Consider the following 16,330-nt stretch of genomic DNA (forward strand, 5'->3'; position numbering starts at 1 on the left):
CAGTTTTATTTTGTTTTTCCTGCATTTTTACTTATATCTCAACTCCTATAGCTTCGATTCAATTCGTTTATGATTTCTTTTATTCGTTATTCTTCTCCTGTCAATTCTTTTGATATTTTATTACTATTGGCTCTCAAAAATAAAACTAAAAAATCAAAAAAATCCACGAAAAAACCCATTTTTCTTATCCCCATACCTGAATTCTTATGCGACCTGATCTTTTCCTTTATATTGTGGCACTCGTATAAATCGTGGAAAATTTTATCATAAAGCTTTTTTACTAGTTTTTGAATGGTCTTTAACCAGAAGAAAGAAATTTTGAATTCGGAGCATATTTTGAAAAAATGTTCATTTTGGGCCGGATTTTGTTCGAAAATCGACAAATGCCAAGAAGTAGGTTTTCTGTTCATTTTAGAGCCGAATTGGTAATAACCTTTTTTAAAGATATTTTGAAGTAGTACAAGATAGAAAAATAAAAAATTGAAGTTTTTCCATAGGGCTCTTGATATTTCGATATTTATGATTAATAGTTTTTTCCAATTTTCTCCGATTCTATAATAGCTAAAACCGATTCGTTTTGACAGACGGATACTTCTTAATATTCCCAAGAACTTTTATTCAATACAAAAAGTTGTCAGAGTTATAGTTTATTTATAAAAAAATTAAAACTATTTTTTCGAAAATTTCGTGGGTATACCCCTTTCGATTTTCGACCAAAAAAAAAAATTTTTTTTCTTGGGTTTTTTTACTGGAAATTGTTAGTTTAGGACTTACTTTAAAATTTGCCAATAATCATTTTAGGGAAAAAAAATGGTACGGTGGAAAAAAACCAGTTTTCTTTTGTTTTTCCCACATTTTTACTTATATCTCGGCTTCTATAGCTTCGATTCAATTCGTTTATGATTTTTTTTATTCCTTATTTTTCTCCTGTCAATTCTTTTCATATTTTATTACCATTGGCTTTTAAAAATAAAACTGAAAAATGAAAAAAATCCACGAAAAAACCCGGTTGTCTTATTCCCATACATGAATTCTTATGGGACATAATCTTTCCCTTTGTATTGTGGCACTCGTATAATTGGTGGAAAAATTTATCATAAAGCTTTTTTACTAGTCTTTGAAAGGTCTTATAAAAAATTGAAATTTTTCCATAGGTCTCTTGATGATTCGATATTTATGTTTAATATTGTTCTCCAATTTTCTACAATTCTGTGATAGCTAGAGAATCAATTTTTTTTAACACACGGATACCTCACAAAATTCCCGGGAACTTTTATTTAAAACAAAAAGGTGTCAGATTTATAGTTTATTTAGAAAAAACTAAAAACCATTTTTTTGAAATTTTTCGCGGGTTTCTTTTCGATTTTCGACCAAAAAAAAAAATTTTTTTTCTTGGGTTGTTTTAGCGGTGATTGTCATTTTTTGGCTTACATAAATATTTAATAGTAACCAAGTCAGGAAAAAAAATAGTACCGTAGAAAAAACCAGTTCTCGTTTGTTTTTTCCCCATTTTTACTAATATCTTGCTTTATATAGCTTCTATTCAATTCGTTGATGGTTTCTATTATTCTTTTATCTTAAATGCGTTTCATACTTTATTACAAATAATTTTTAATGATTGATTGTGCAATGGTTTTAATCTCATTGCATAAGGGTTGTTAAAGGAGGTGACGCTTATTTTAATTCGACGGTGGCTACTACCCATACCATACAATAAGCGGAGAAATTTTAGACCGTCAAAAGACACCACCACTATTTGAGTTAGCAAATTAAGATAATAAATAAAAGAAATGTTTAATAATTGTCGTCATCTATTTTGCACTTGGTGATTTTTTTTTGGTTGAAAGAAATAATACAGCAGAAATATGACACAAAATACAAACAACATGTATTAACTAAACACATACAAATTTTATAAATAAATTAAACAACAAACTAAAATTAATGATTTATAAATTGTCTAGTAAATTCAACCATGGACGAAATGTCATTGAACTGCAAACACCCTACAACAGCAGATCCAGCCTGATTTGGTTGTTGGGTGTTTGATATTGCGCGACGCCCACGTCCGCGATTAGCTGCCCGAACATTCTGACTGTCCCCTCTCCTCCCATCCCGTCCTCTGCCTCGTCCACGTATATTTCCCCTTTTAATATTATTTCCTCTGCTTTTAAATCTTTCCCTTGCATTACTATTCCTTTCCCTTCTTTCTTCCTTGCTCCCAAATCTTTCCCTGCTTCTATTTCTACTCGTCTCTCCTCTTTCTCCCCTACTTCTATTTCTATTCCTTTCTTCCCTACATGCACCTCTACTTGTCTCCCTTTTTCTGTCCTCTCTCATTCTGCCTTCTTCTCTCCTCTGCCTTATCCAATTCTGTCGATCTTTTTCTTCCTCCTCTTTTCCTTCAGCTTCCTTTTCCTCTACCTCCATTATTTCGCCATTATTCTCTAAAAATTAATAAATACCTTTATGAAAACAATAAAAGTTATAAAAAAATTTTTAAAAACATTTTTTTCTAAAATAAAAGTGCATATATGCATTTTATCCTAATCAAATAAAGTTCCAATAGTTAAATATGAGTTATGTGCGTTTTTTTAAATGCTTATAATGGTCACATCTTACTTTTTGTAAAGAAATTTAGGGTTTTTTTAGGTAAGGTAAATGAAAAAAGGTTTTTACACTTGCGTATAAAAATTGAAAAAAAAAAGAATTTATGTAGGCGCTACATATATGTTTTTTTATTTATTTATATTGTCATACTTACGCGGAGGGACTGCCGTTTGTTTTTTAAATATTTCCGCCCAATATGCAGGATTATTTCGGTCAATTTCGACAGACGGCACCTCATTTGTAGTTTTTCTTTGGGCAGTCTTGAAAAAGGATAAAAATCGTATTATTTTAATATTCAGGACCCTTAAAAGCTTCTATTTTGCATACTTATGGAATAATAATTGAAAATGCTCTATTGAAAAGTCATTATACTTACTCTCATAGTATTGGCAGAATCGCTTAAAGTTAAGTTCTCCATTTTCTCCCTACAGTCAATTTTAATATTCATGATATTTTTATTGTCCATTATAAGTTAAAAAATGACGTTACTCAGTCAAAAGAACGCGTTGTTTATTAATTTTGAGTGTCATTTGTTTTATACGATGTTTTCACGGCCTACCATGAATATATTATGTAAAAGATAAAAGCATTGAAAAGTTTCAATGTTAATAATTTAAACAAATTAACTTAAAAAGTCGAACTTAAATCGTCGTACTTTTTAAATAAAAGTCAATTTGCCCTGCCGTCAAATAAATGATTATTTTAAATAAATTTTTATCAAGAGTCATCCTGCTAACAAATAAAAGTATATTTGGCAACGCTGTCAAAAGTATAAAATTCTTCTCATCATCATTATTACTCGTTTCTTGTATCCAAATGCTGACAAGTGTCAACTGTCTGTCATTGGTCATGGTCATATGGTGTCTGTGGCTAAATTTTATTGTTATATTATTTGTGAAGAAAAAATGTAAATAGGAATCAAAACATCTTATTTATATGATTTCAATCATAAATATATAGTGATTCGATTTTGTGTATCGTGTATGAGTGCTAATTGCTACCGATAACATTTCTGTTTCCAAGGATAGAAGAAAAGGCATAAAATATTGTTTATTTTACAAGTTAGAAGAAGAGAAATACTTATCAATTTAAGTTATTAATACTGTGCAGCAGGAACATTTGTTGAACAAATTGTTTGCCAATCTGTGTTAGTGTTGAGTTTTTATTTGTTTTGTTTTCTAGGTTATAGTGCAGGCTTTGTTATACTGTTTGTTGCAAAAAGTGAAATTGCTATATTCCGTATCTATAATTTTTTATCTAAGAAATCTACTGTTATTTTTTTAGTGCACTTAATTGCCAAGTATTTCTCAAAAAGTTTTTATCTAACCTATTGGTCTATTGATTATAAAACTATAAATTAACAAACCAAAGGTGTTGATAGGAAGTGGTATTTAGTGGTTACTGTTTTCAAGTAAAGTTAGTGTCCTTTAGAATAAAATTTGCTGCACAGTATATCAGGATATTTGGACATTGTGAAAGATTAAGGCGATTGGTATCCTGCATTTTTACCTCAAACTTACCTATCGAGATATCTTCTAGAAAAAAACTGCAAGGTAAGTTTTAATTTAATTTATTTTTTGGCTGTGTTGAATTTATTCACTGTGTTATGTGTCAAGTGGCTTGGCTTGTATGGAAATTCATAATTAATTTAAAAGATATTATATAACACCCCAAATAACATAATATCCAAATATCATTATTTTATTACTAACTTTTAGCACTATTAACCTTTAAAGGTAAAAATACAACTTGAACACTTAACATTGTAATGACTTGCTGTTTATATGATTTACAAGGAAGGCATATTAAATAACTATTAATCAGATATGGTATTTTGTGGTAATATTTCAAAATTTGCAATTTTGATCACTAATTCACAAAATACTTCGGTTTCAGAAATCAATAAAAATAGATAAAATCATCTGAAATGCTAAAAATCATGACATTATTAGAACATTAGTTTATCCAATTCACTTTTTAAGTTTAATATTTTAGTAGGTACTTATTTATCTAGTGTTAATTTAATAATATTATTTTATTATCATTAAATTCAAAAGGCTCCATGGAGTTATATATTTTCGTTAAATCTATAGATCTTGGCAATTATTAAAGACATTTTAGAATAGAATAGATCATGTTACATATTACAGACTTATAGGTTTAGGACCTAGGTTTTTCAAATATCTGAATGAAGTAACTGAGTCAACCAGTTATTGTTTTGTATTCACAACTAACTGAATAAATTTGTTAGCTTTCAAACAAATTAAGTAAAACTATATAGACTTTTAAGCACTGACATCAAAAGCACTGTTATATTGTTTTAGTATCTATGGAGGTTATTCTATCTACTGCATACAAAAAATATTCCAATTTAGATGTAATAGAGATATTATGATTTAAGGCATATATACTACACATACACACACAATCATTTGATACAATGATAATTAATCAGTCAAATCTTAATCAGTTTTAAAAATTATACTAGGGATTTGCCTCAATATTTTAAATGTTTATTAAATATTACTAAGGTAATATTTATTAGTTTAATTTGCTTAGTATAGGGTAGTTTTGTTATGTAATTTATATATATTACCAAAAGAGTTAACACCAAAACTTGGTATTGAAAAACCCCTATTAATTAGCCATTCAATGATTATATGAAGCTAGGAAATTTTTATATATTATTATAAATATAATCAAATGTAGCTAAAATATTTTATATAAATCACTTGATGAAGGACCTTAGTGACTGAGACAAATGCCTGGTATAATTTTTAAATGTGACATTGTATCAAATGCCTACATGTATTTGTTTATTATATACCTTAGTTCTTAATATCTCTGTTACACCTATACTGCAACTTTTTTTAGGCACAATGGGTAGAATAATCTGTATGGATAATACAATGAGGTAACAGTTGCTTTTGATGTTAATGCTTAGAAATGTAAATAGAAAAGTAGTTTTACTGCATCTCTTTAAAAGCTGATAGTAATGAATTAATTTTGAGATTGATTCTTCCTAAATGTAATTATTCTAAATAAATTTTGGTCTTAAACTTATAATTCTGTAATATGTATACCTAGTAGAGCTAATATTGTAATAGAGCACTTATTAAATTTATTGATAATAGAATCATATTATTAAATGGATAATAACTATCATAACTTGATCTAAAAATTGCCTCTCGATAAGGTGGACATATTGAGATTTTTCCTTTTTCACTTCAGTTATATATTTCAATTTATTTTCAGTTTCCACACCACAGTTTTGTTAGACTTTAAACAAAAAAGATACAGAGGCTTACATAAGCCATATGGAATTTTCTCATAAAAGAACCTTAATATAAAATTCTAAGAATAAGAACAAAATAAAACAAGGATAAAATATTATCTACCTATACTTATACTATACACAAAATATTAAATGGCTGTCAGAATAATATGACTGCAGTAATTATCTTATAAAATTGAGTTGAGTTGAGTAAATCGTTTATAAACAGGAGAAATAGAGCTCTGCCCCAGGACTGACCCTTGTGGACTCCTGAGCATGCTCCCTGCCATTCTGAAAAAACCATTCTCATGGCACAATTTTACTTTTTGCCTTTCTGAAGTAGCACCTCAAGATTAACACTATTGAGAGCTTCTCTGAAATGACATGATATTCCATAGGTGATTTCCTATTGTTCGACTGATTTAGTAATGTCAGATATTACTTTTTGGATCTGATAATAATATATAAATATAAATTTTTTCCTTATTGTACAGCCAAACTGACATTTACTTAATATGTTGCTGTTTGCCATAAAGTTTTAAAGTCTTTTAAGAAAAAGTTTCTCCATTATTTTTGTCCACTCCCTTATATAGTGAAACTTTAAACATTCTGGAAAAATGCCTTTTTGCAAAGATTTATTTATTAAAATATCTAGAATAATATGGGCTATTAATTTAATATTTTTTTTTGAAAATTACTGCTGGTAAGTTTGCTTAGATTTGTGATCAGAATTGTAAATCAGGTAATATTACCACAGAACAACTGTTAAATGTTCAATTTGTATTTTTATAATAGTTTTATTTAACTTATGATTTGAATGATTGTGACTGATTACTAAATAGTAGCTATAATGTTTCTGTGATGATTAGGTTTACTTCAAATATACTTTTAATTGAATAATTTGCAAACAATACTCTTACAACTATATTTAGTATAGTTACCAAATAAAGTACTTCTAACGCAAGTCAATAAATATAAAAAGGCAAATACAACTACAAATAACATAAAATATATGGCATAAAGCAATAAGGTACAAGAAAGAGGTCAGTAAAGTTGAATTGAAGGTAATCAGTGAGTAGATTTATTAAATTATTGAATATTTATTATTTCAGCAGTGAAAATACATCTCATGTCTATAGAATTAATTTGTGTTAAGACTTCTCTGACACATAAAGTATTAGCTTTTATGTTTAAATGATTTTCATATGCTATCTAAAGGAGCCTTTAAGGGTATTTCTTTTTTTAATTTTCATTGTTTATTCTTACCTTGTGCTTTGTTTATTAACTAATAAATAAATTTTAAATAACAATTTAATTGATCAGATTGTTTCTCTGTATCTTTGTTGAAGTAAATAGGTTAAAATATAATATATATGTCATTTGTTAAGTTCAGTTATTAAAATTGCAAAGGAATATGCTCTGAACATTTCAGAATTTATGAATGTGTAATGAATATTTTAATACTGATGTTTAAAAAGTCACTTGAATTATTGCATTAGAAATCGATTAATATTATTTTTCAGATGCCTAGAATGAAGAAACAGTCAGCCAAGACTAAAAGCCTTTTAAAGAAAGCCAAAAAGGCAGAAAATATATCTAATCAGAGCAAGGAGATTCATATTGATGACTTGAAGAATAATGCATCTGAACAAATACAAATACAAACTGGAGAGATATGTATAGGTAAAAATACCACTAAAAGGAAACAAACTGCTACTCAAGCTAATGATTTAAAACCTGAAAAGAAACGTAAATTGACCAATGATTTATCAAAGAGAAAACAGGATAAGGTTGTTTGTTCTATTAATGATATTATTCAAGAGACAGATATTCCAAAACATCAAGAAATAGAAACAAACAAAAAGGAAATTGAGAAAGTTAATTTAGAACAAGAAAACGAAAAAAATAAAGATGTTGAAGTAGTTTCCGAGCATAACTCCATCATACCTATATCATTACATGAGCCTACACCTTTTGAATTGGCTGTACGAGAGGGACCAACGGTTGTATGTAGTTGCTGCTTAAGATTGTGGTTTCCATCTATATGTAAAACAATAAACATCCAGCGATTGGAAGATAAGTTTGGCTCCGATTTTATTCATAAAATTGTAAATAATGGTTACAATTTTTGTGGCTCTTGCCTAACTAATCTTTACAAAGGAAAACTACCCAAATTCTGGTGTGGCAATTATAAAATGGTTCATGCTGTACCAGAAGAGTTAAAAGGATTATCAATTTTGGAAGAAAGAATGGTATCGCCAAGAATACCTTTTATGCAAATCAGGGAAGTTGGATATGCCAGGCAATGCTACATAACAGGACAAATTGTTAATGTACCAGTAAATATAAATACATCCACTACATTACTTCCTCGGAATTTAAATGATAGCCAAACCATACAGATCCAGTTAAAACGTAAATTGGATTATAAAAATGCTTATCTATTTGAAACTGTGAGGCCAAAAATAATCTTGAAGGCAGCTGAATATTTGTGCAAGCAACCTCTTTACCAGCAAGAGGGTATAGAACTTTCTGTTTCAAAGGATTGGGAACAAAGCATTGAAGATTTTATAAAAACTTCAGGTGGTCTTTGTGAAATAAATAAAATGTCATCTGAGTTATTGAATAAAGATGTCGAAAAAATGAAAGTTAATGAAGGAGATACATCACTCACAAATATCTTTGATCCAGTTAGCATAATAAATAATTCAAATGATAAGCAAAATATTTATGACTTAACTGAATTTTTAGAAGTTGATGAGCCAGTGAATCCTGGTGGTCAAGAAACTCTTCTAGATAAATGTAATTCAGAAAATATCTGTTTTGCACCAGGAGAAGGAAAAACGCCACTGCATTTAATGATGGACAAATACAGTGATGAATTGTCATTTCCATCACTATTTTGTGGATACGCTAAAGAATGTTTTGTTAACTTTAGTTACTCGGACGAAGTTAAAATATTACTGCAACACATGGACCGAAGATTTGCAAGAACTGATTTTCTACTATACGCATTTAAAAAATGCCAATTAATACAACTAACAAAAGCGGTTTACACAGCCCTAAGAAAAAAGAAGAATGAGAAAGGGACATATACAGCTGGACAAGTTAGGCAAACAAACTTTGTTGAGCACCTGATTCAAAATGACCAAGGATTCCATTTTCTTAGTAAGGTCAGAAGTTCACCTGCATATTGGCAACGAGAAAAAACAAAATTGCTGTGTATGATTCGTCAGTTTGGAATTCCAACTTTGTTTTTTACTATATCTGCGGCAGAAACGGCATGGCCTGAATTGATCGTCATATTAGCAAAGATAGTAGATAATAAAGAACTTACCCTTGAGGAAGCAAGTAATCTACCCTATATCGAGAAGACTCGTTTAATTAGAAAAGATCCCGTAACATGTGCTAGGTACTTCGATAATCGGTTTAAATTGTTGTTTAAACATATGAAGAGTGCCAATGGACCTTTTAAAAAGAACCCAATAGAACATCACTATTATCGGGTAGAATTTCAGCATCGTGGGTCCCCACATGTGCATGGATTATTGTGGTTGTCTAATGCTCCCAAATTAGGTGTGACGCCAGAGAGCTTCAAGGAGTGTGCCGATTTCGCAAATAGGTATATTACCTGCCAGAGTGACTTAGAAAGCGTACGCGACATTATTCAGTTTAATACACACCACCATTCCAAGTCATGTCAAAAAGATGTTAAGGGATACAAAGTTTGTAGGTATCATATCCCATATCTCCCAATGGATGAGTCTGTTATACTCATGCCAATTAATATTGACAGAGTAAAGGAACCAGAACTACGTAAAGCCATGTCTGAAAAGTATTTTACGATAATGACGAAACTTAAAGCCAAACCAGATTTATCATTTAAAGAATTTTTGGATGATCTTGGTACCTCTAAAGAAGAATATGTAAATATTATTCAACACAATATATTCAAACCAACATTGTTTTTAAAGAGGCAGCCAAAAGACGGATTTATTAATAATTATAATGAGGAAATCTTTTCCATGATGAAAAGTAACATGGATATACAATTAGTCTACGAGCCATATGGTTGCTGCTCTTATATTGTAGGCTACATCAATAAATCGTCACGAGGAGTATCTGACCTATTAATGAAGACAATGGAGGAAATTAAAAAAGGCAACTTGGATATTAAAAGCAAACTCAAGACTCTTGCAGCAGCTTTTTTAAATGCCAGTGAGGTAAGTGCTCAAGAAGCAGCATACTCAGTGTTGCAATTGCACATGCATGACACTAGTACCTCTTACATATACATTCCTACAAGCCCAATTAAAGAAAGGACAAAAATGCTAAAGAGCTTAGAAGAACTAAATCAGATGGATAGTGATGATATTAACATATACCAAAAGGGGCTAATAGAACATTATGAAGCAAGACCCGACGAAATGGAAAATATTTGCTTAGCAGAATTCGCAGCCTACTACGAATTTTTTAAAAAAGAGGCAAGAACGAAAATCAATAGTTTACCCCTAAAAGACGGTAGTGGCGTCTTAGTAAGAAGAAACTGCGCTAAAATTATTTCCTATCGTCAATACGGACTTCAAGAAGACCCCAAAAACTACTACAGGGAGCAGATCATGTTGTATCTTCCATGGAGAAATGAAGTGGATGAAATAGAACAGGAAAATATAGATCAACAAACCATATATGAAGATCGATTTGAAGAACTTTCTATAAATCGTAAAAAATTCAATGTATTAGATGAGAAGATAATTGATGACGCCCTCAAACTTGCTGAAGAGAAATCAGATGCATTAGTTCATAACGGATTCGATGGAGAAATCGATAGTGAGTTTGGTGTATATGGTTTAGACAAGCCTATATATGATCCATTTAGTTGTGTTGGTCAAGATGATGATTCTCCAGTAAAACATGTAGTATTTCCAACACCTTATCAAATAAGTGACTTAGAATATTATTCGCTTATAGGTAAGCTAAACCATAAGCAATACCATTTTTTAAATATTGTGCAAGATAGTATAATAGAGGGAAAAACTTTCTACTGTATACTTAGTGGATCCGCTGGTACAGGAAAAAGTCATCTAATCACAGCAATTACTCAGTCGCTGTTGCGACATTACAACTCGATTCCAGGAAACAATCCTACCAGTCTTAAAGTTTTGCTTTGCGCTCCGACAGGCAAAGCCGCATTTAATATTGGAGGCATCACCCTACACTCGGCATTATCTCTTCCTATATCTCAATATGGTGAAGAATTAGTTCCTTTGAGCCACGAACTAGTTAATACGATTTATTGTAATTTACGTGATTTGAAGTTAATTATAATCGATGAATATTCCATGGTAGGCGCCAGAATGTTTGACCATATTAATAGTAGATTACAGCAAATATTTAAATCTGATGCTGTCTTTGGTAATATCCCTATTATTATGTGTGGAGACATTCGCCAACTTCCACCAGTGAGGGACGTATTTATATTTTTGCCAGTGAAATCAAATCCGTACAAGGAGCTATGTGGCACATATTTGTGGGACCATTTTAAATATTTCGAATTGACTGAGATAATGAGACAAAGTGAAGATAAAGCTTTTGCCGTAGCCCTAAACAATATGGCTCTTGGCAAAATGACTAATAAGGATATAGAGCTTATAAAATCAAGAGAAGTTCATACAGATCTAATTCCTGAAAATGCAATGCACCTATTTGCCACTAATAAGGAAGTAGATGCATTTAATGAAAAAAAACTGTCCACATATAAAACAGAAAGGGCAGTAAGTGAGGCTCGAGATATCATAAAGGGAAGTTGCTCTGATCGCTTAAAACACTTATTTATGGAATATGCTAAAGGGTTAAAAAAAGAAGAAAGTTTTGGCTTAATGTTAACATTAATTCTACAAGTAGATGCCAAATACATGATATCTATGAATATAGATACTAGTGACGGCATAGTTAATGGTGCAACTGGTATTCTACGCCAAATAGATTTTAATCAAAACCAGATTCCATATCGAGTTTGGATTGAATTTTTCGATGACAAATCTGGCAAAGAATGCAGAAACAAAGCACAATCCCTTATGAAATCTAAACATATTCCATCCACTTGGACGCCAATAGAAAAAGCCGCAAGAGCTATTAAGATTAAAAAAGGCAGCAACGTACATGTTGAACGACTTCAATTTCCTCTGTTAATCAGCGAGGGAATTACTATTCATAAAAGTCAAGGCGCAACCTATGAGCAAGTTGCTGTCCATACTGGCAGTGGGCTGACCAGAAGCAGTACCTACGTTGCTTGTAGTCGGGCCACTAAGCTTAGCGGCCTCTATATTGTTGGAAACTTCAAGGCTCCAAAACCGCCAAACGAAGATAATGCAGCTTTTAAGGAATTAGTAAGTATGCAAACAAATAAACTTATGACATCAAAGTATGACACTCAATTTATTAAGGATTCAAATGTTAAATGCATAATTGCTTACCATAATGTGCAGAGTTTCTCAAAAAATATTAGTCTTATCAGTAATAATCCAATTTTTAAAGACGCACATATATTAATATTTGTTGAAACATGGTTGCATAAGAACAAACAAAATTTAAAATTAAATAACTTTGAAGTTTTTGCCAATTTAATTAATGATCAAAGTGTCAGTAAACCTTTCGGAATTATTTGTTACAAGAAACTAGATATACCAGTGGAAATAAAATTAGTGAAAAAATATGTAAAAAACTTCTCTGGTATACTTTTTCAAGCCATTTCATTTTTATTGAATGATATAAATGTTATAGCAGTTTATATTCCACCAAAACTGACTGTTATAGAAGCAAAAATTTGTTTAAACGAAATTCTTATTGGGCAACAAGGGGACATTTTAATCATTGGAGATTTTAATAAGGATATTATTAATAACTGTGATAATGGTCTAAAACATTGCTTAATATCAAAAGGCTTAACTTCAAAACTTGACATTGGTGAGTCTACTACTAAATCAAAAACCCAAATTGATTGGCTATTCAGTAATTTTAATAATTTAAGTCACAATATTTATAACACGGTATATAGTCACCATAAATCAATAGTGGTTAGTCTTTATGACAATGGTTTTATTCCAAAGCGTCAGTTAGATAAAGCGAACAACGATGATCTAACAAAATCTCTTATCAAAAGTCGATTTAGAACTAGTCACACTTTAACTCAAAATGTTTTATCTGATTCCATCTATCAAAATGAAAGTGTAAATAATGACATCGTAATAGATCTTAGTTCGGATGAGGATAATATTCCTTATGTAATAAATAAACCACCCGGATTAGTAAACGATGATAAGGTGTCCTGTTATGCAAATAGTGTTATTCAATCATTTTTATGTTTGCCCGAATTTCGCGCTTCTATTTCAAAGAAGAATACAGCATTAAATAATATTTTAAATGATATTTTGCTGAAAAAAATTAATTGCACTGCAACAGTTCGTCGATTAGTAACTGGACCACATAGTGACGATTTTACTGAAAATCAACAAAAGGATGCCCAATCATTTTGCCAGGCTTTGATACAAAAATTAGATGTAGATGATTTTGGGATTTTTATAAAAGCTACCACCTATGAACTCCTAAATTGTCAAGATTGTGATATTAATACAAATGGGGGCGAACAACTAATATACACACATTTTCTTTATTTTCCGGAAAACTGTGATGATGTGATTGATTTTAATTCGATGTTAATGTTAAAAGACTCTGATAGGCTTTGCCCTAATTGTAATAATTGTAATCTAAGAACACGCGCAGTAGTTGTTTGCATCAAATATTTAGTGGTGTGTCTTCAGAGAATTAGTCCTCAAGGTAGTAAGATAAACACCAAATTTTTCAATTTTGCCCCTGAAAGTATACATCTGGATAATCAAATATTTAAAGTAAGGAGTGTTATTAGACATCATGGAAATACCATAGAATCAGGCCATTATACTTGTTTAGTAAATTATGATGATCAATGGTGGAAATGCGATGACAATCGTATAACAAGAATATCTAGCTTCGATAACACTTTAGAAGATGTATATTTATTAGTCTTGGAAAAATGTTAAATTTCGAAACTAGATATCATCCTACATGAAAACCGATACTACTAGCCTATACAGGCGACCACACAAGATGAGGACAATTTTTTCAAATCCACGCCACGCCAATATGCACAAAATCAATACAGAGATTTTGACAGCATATTTTAGAAGGATGGACGAATTTGAGGATATTAATGTGTTTTTCAGATCCACGCCACGCCAATATGCACAAAATCGATACAGAGATTTTGACAGCATATTTTAGAAGGATGGACGAATTTGAGGATTAATATGTTTTTCAGATCCACGCCACGCCAATATGCACAAAATCGATACAGAGATTTTGACAGCATATTTAAGAAGGATGGACGAATTTAAGGATAAATGTCTTTTTTTAAATCCACGCCAATATGCACAAAATCAACACAGAGGTTTTGATGCTTATTTTAAAAGGCTGAACGAATTTAAGGATTGATGTCTTTTTCAAATCCACGCCACGCCAATATGCACAAAATCGAGACAGAGATTTTGACAGCATATTTTAGAAGGATGGACGAATTTAAGGATAAAGAATATTTTTCAAATCTCGTTTAATTAATGAGAACCCTCAGTAAACATCTTTATTTTCTTCTTTGTATGGGCCATTATATTTATATGGTCATATTCTAATACATTTTAAACTAACATAAAACACATATTCTATTTTTTACATAAAAATAAAATAAACAAATATCAAGAATGCTAGATCTTAGTAGGATTCACATAAATTTCTATTTATGGTTTGATTTTTTCTCTGCCATAATATAGCAGTATATTATTTTACTGGCAATATAATGACTTTTTTTATTTTTTTTTTTATATTAAAAATAAGTTTTTCTTTTTTTTTTAAATAACATCCCGAAATCGTATTTCTAATTTAAAAAGAAAACTGTAACGACTCGGGATGTTAAGCTTTTTGGTTAGGATAATGTCTTCCTTCACCTTATGTACCAGTAAGAACCAAATGCTATGCATTTGGTCGATACTGGAACTTCTTCGACATGAGAATCTTCGGATAGTATTTTAAATCGATTTTAAATTTCTGTTTTGATCTTCACCAACACATTTGACTCTAGGTTGAAAAAATCATTAAAATTTTCATCATCATTCAAGTTCAATCTATAATAAGCTAACGTGAAGTGGTAAATCATTTTCTAAATCAAATGTAAAAGCCGCTTTGTGGAGGCAATTTTGAACAGCTTCTTTTTTACGTAATCTTAATGGGCTTTGACAAAGTAAATTGCAGTGGAGTCACTTTTCTAATATTCTCAAAAGGTGTCCCAGCAGTTTTAATGTTTAAAATTTCTCAGAAAGAAATATGTAAAAAAAAATTTGACACCGCACGAAGAAATCCACCTAAACGTCAAAAAATCCAATTTTTCATTTTCAATTCATTCTTATAGATCTTGAGCTGATTTTTAACGACATTTTGCATTCGGAAATTTTGTAATACTTTAAATAACGAAATTGTTGAATTTCAAAGTTTGGTATTTCCCACTGTTCTTCAACATGCGCACGGACTACGGAGCGATCTTCTTTCCCCGTTCCACTTACGTCTCCTGTACAAACGATTCCATCCCGTATGCTCGTTGAGAAACGAGGCGACCATTTCACGGCTGTCCTGTGAAGCTTTTCTATGTATGCTTAGGTGGATTTCTTCGTGCCGCGTCACAATTATTATGTCTACTTCTACATTTCAGACCTAAAAGTATTTCAAAAGGTAACATTTATTTGTTACTTTCTGAAATATCAAACATTTTTCGGATATGTATCACCCAGTAAGGACGAAACTATATGTTGGCAGTATATCCATATGGCAGCAGTATAGCCTGGCTTCAGTATCCACATTAAGTAAGTTTTTGCGTTCAATATTTTTCTCTAATTTTTTAAATTATATTTTTTGTAGGAATTCAAATTATGCCTCAGCTAGGAAGGATGACTTGCCAGGACTTACATCTCCCAATTATCCAGTTTATTGAACTTATACTATAATGCATATAATACAAGGAATATAAACAGAAAGCAAGTAATTGTATTTTAACTGTATTTCCTTGAAACTGTATGACCTATGAAGATTGGTAAGAGTATATTTTTAACTATTCACTATAATATTATTTAAAAATCCTTCTTATATTTATGTCAAGTTAATTTTAAATCTGGTTTTTGTGGTTTATCTAGTACAACTGTTTACGTCAAATGCTGCAGACATATTATGCATTTTAGCACACTTAGATTAGAGCGGAGCTCTTATCACATCATGATTCTCTGAAGCGTGATACCCCAAAAACCATAAATACAAAAACCTGTAAGACATATTGCTGACCACGTTGCCGGAGCACCTGTTAAACATCAT

The 16,330-nt window shown here is 30.8% G+C and overlaps 2 protein-coding genes across 2 annotated transcripts; one reads left to right on the forward strand and one right to left on the reverse strand.

Annotated features, from left to right (window-relative positions):
* Window positions 1-1,941: 1,941 nt before the first annotated feature.
* On the reverse strand, window positions 1,942-3,106 carry LOC126749571 (zinc finger Ran-binding domain-containing protein 2-like). Its single transcript, XM_050459283.1, has 3 exons — window positions 2,987-3,106; window positions 2,765-2,870; window positions 1,942-2,447 (listed from the first exon to the last, which is right to left on the reverse strand). The coding sequence occupies exons 1-3, from the start codon at window positions 3,074-3,076 to the stop codon at window positions 1,942-1,944; spliced, it is 702 nt and encodes a 233-aa protein (XP_050315240.1). The 5' UTR covers window positions 3,077-3,106.
* A 920-nt stretch (window positions 3,107-4,026) lies between these two features.
* LOC126749566 (uncharacterized) lies at window positions 4,027-16,075 on the forward strand. Its single transcript, XM_050459282.1, has 3 exons — window positions 4,027-4,163; window positions 7,408-15,828; window positions 15,884-16,075. Exon 2 carries the CDS (start codon window positions 7,408-7,410, stop codon window positions 13,960-13,962), a length of 6,555 nt encoding a protein of 2,184 aa, XP_050315239.1. The 5' UTR covers window positions 4,027-4,163; the 3' UTR covers window positions 13,963-15,828; window positions 15,884-16,075.
* The last annotated feature ends 255 nt before the right edge of the window (window positions 16,076-16,330 follow it).

Source organism: Anthonomus grandis, unplaced genomic scaffold (genome assembly GCF_022605725.1).
Source record: "Anthonomus grandis grandis unplaced genomic scaffold, icAntGran1.3 ctg00000325.1, whole genome shotgun sequence".
In the NCBI taxonomy this organism is placed as follows: Eukaryota; Metazoa; Arthropoda; class Insecta; order Coleoptera; family Curculionidae; genus Anthonomus; species Anthonomus grandis.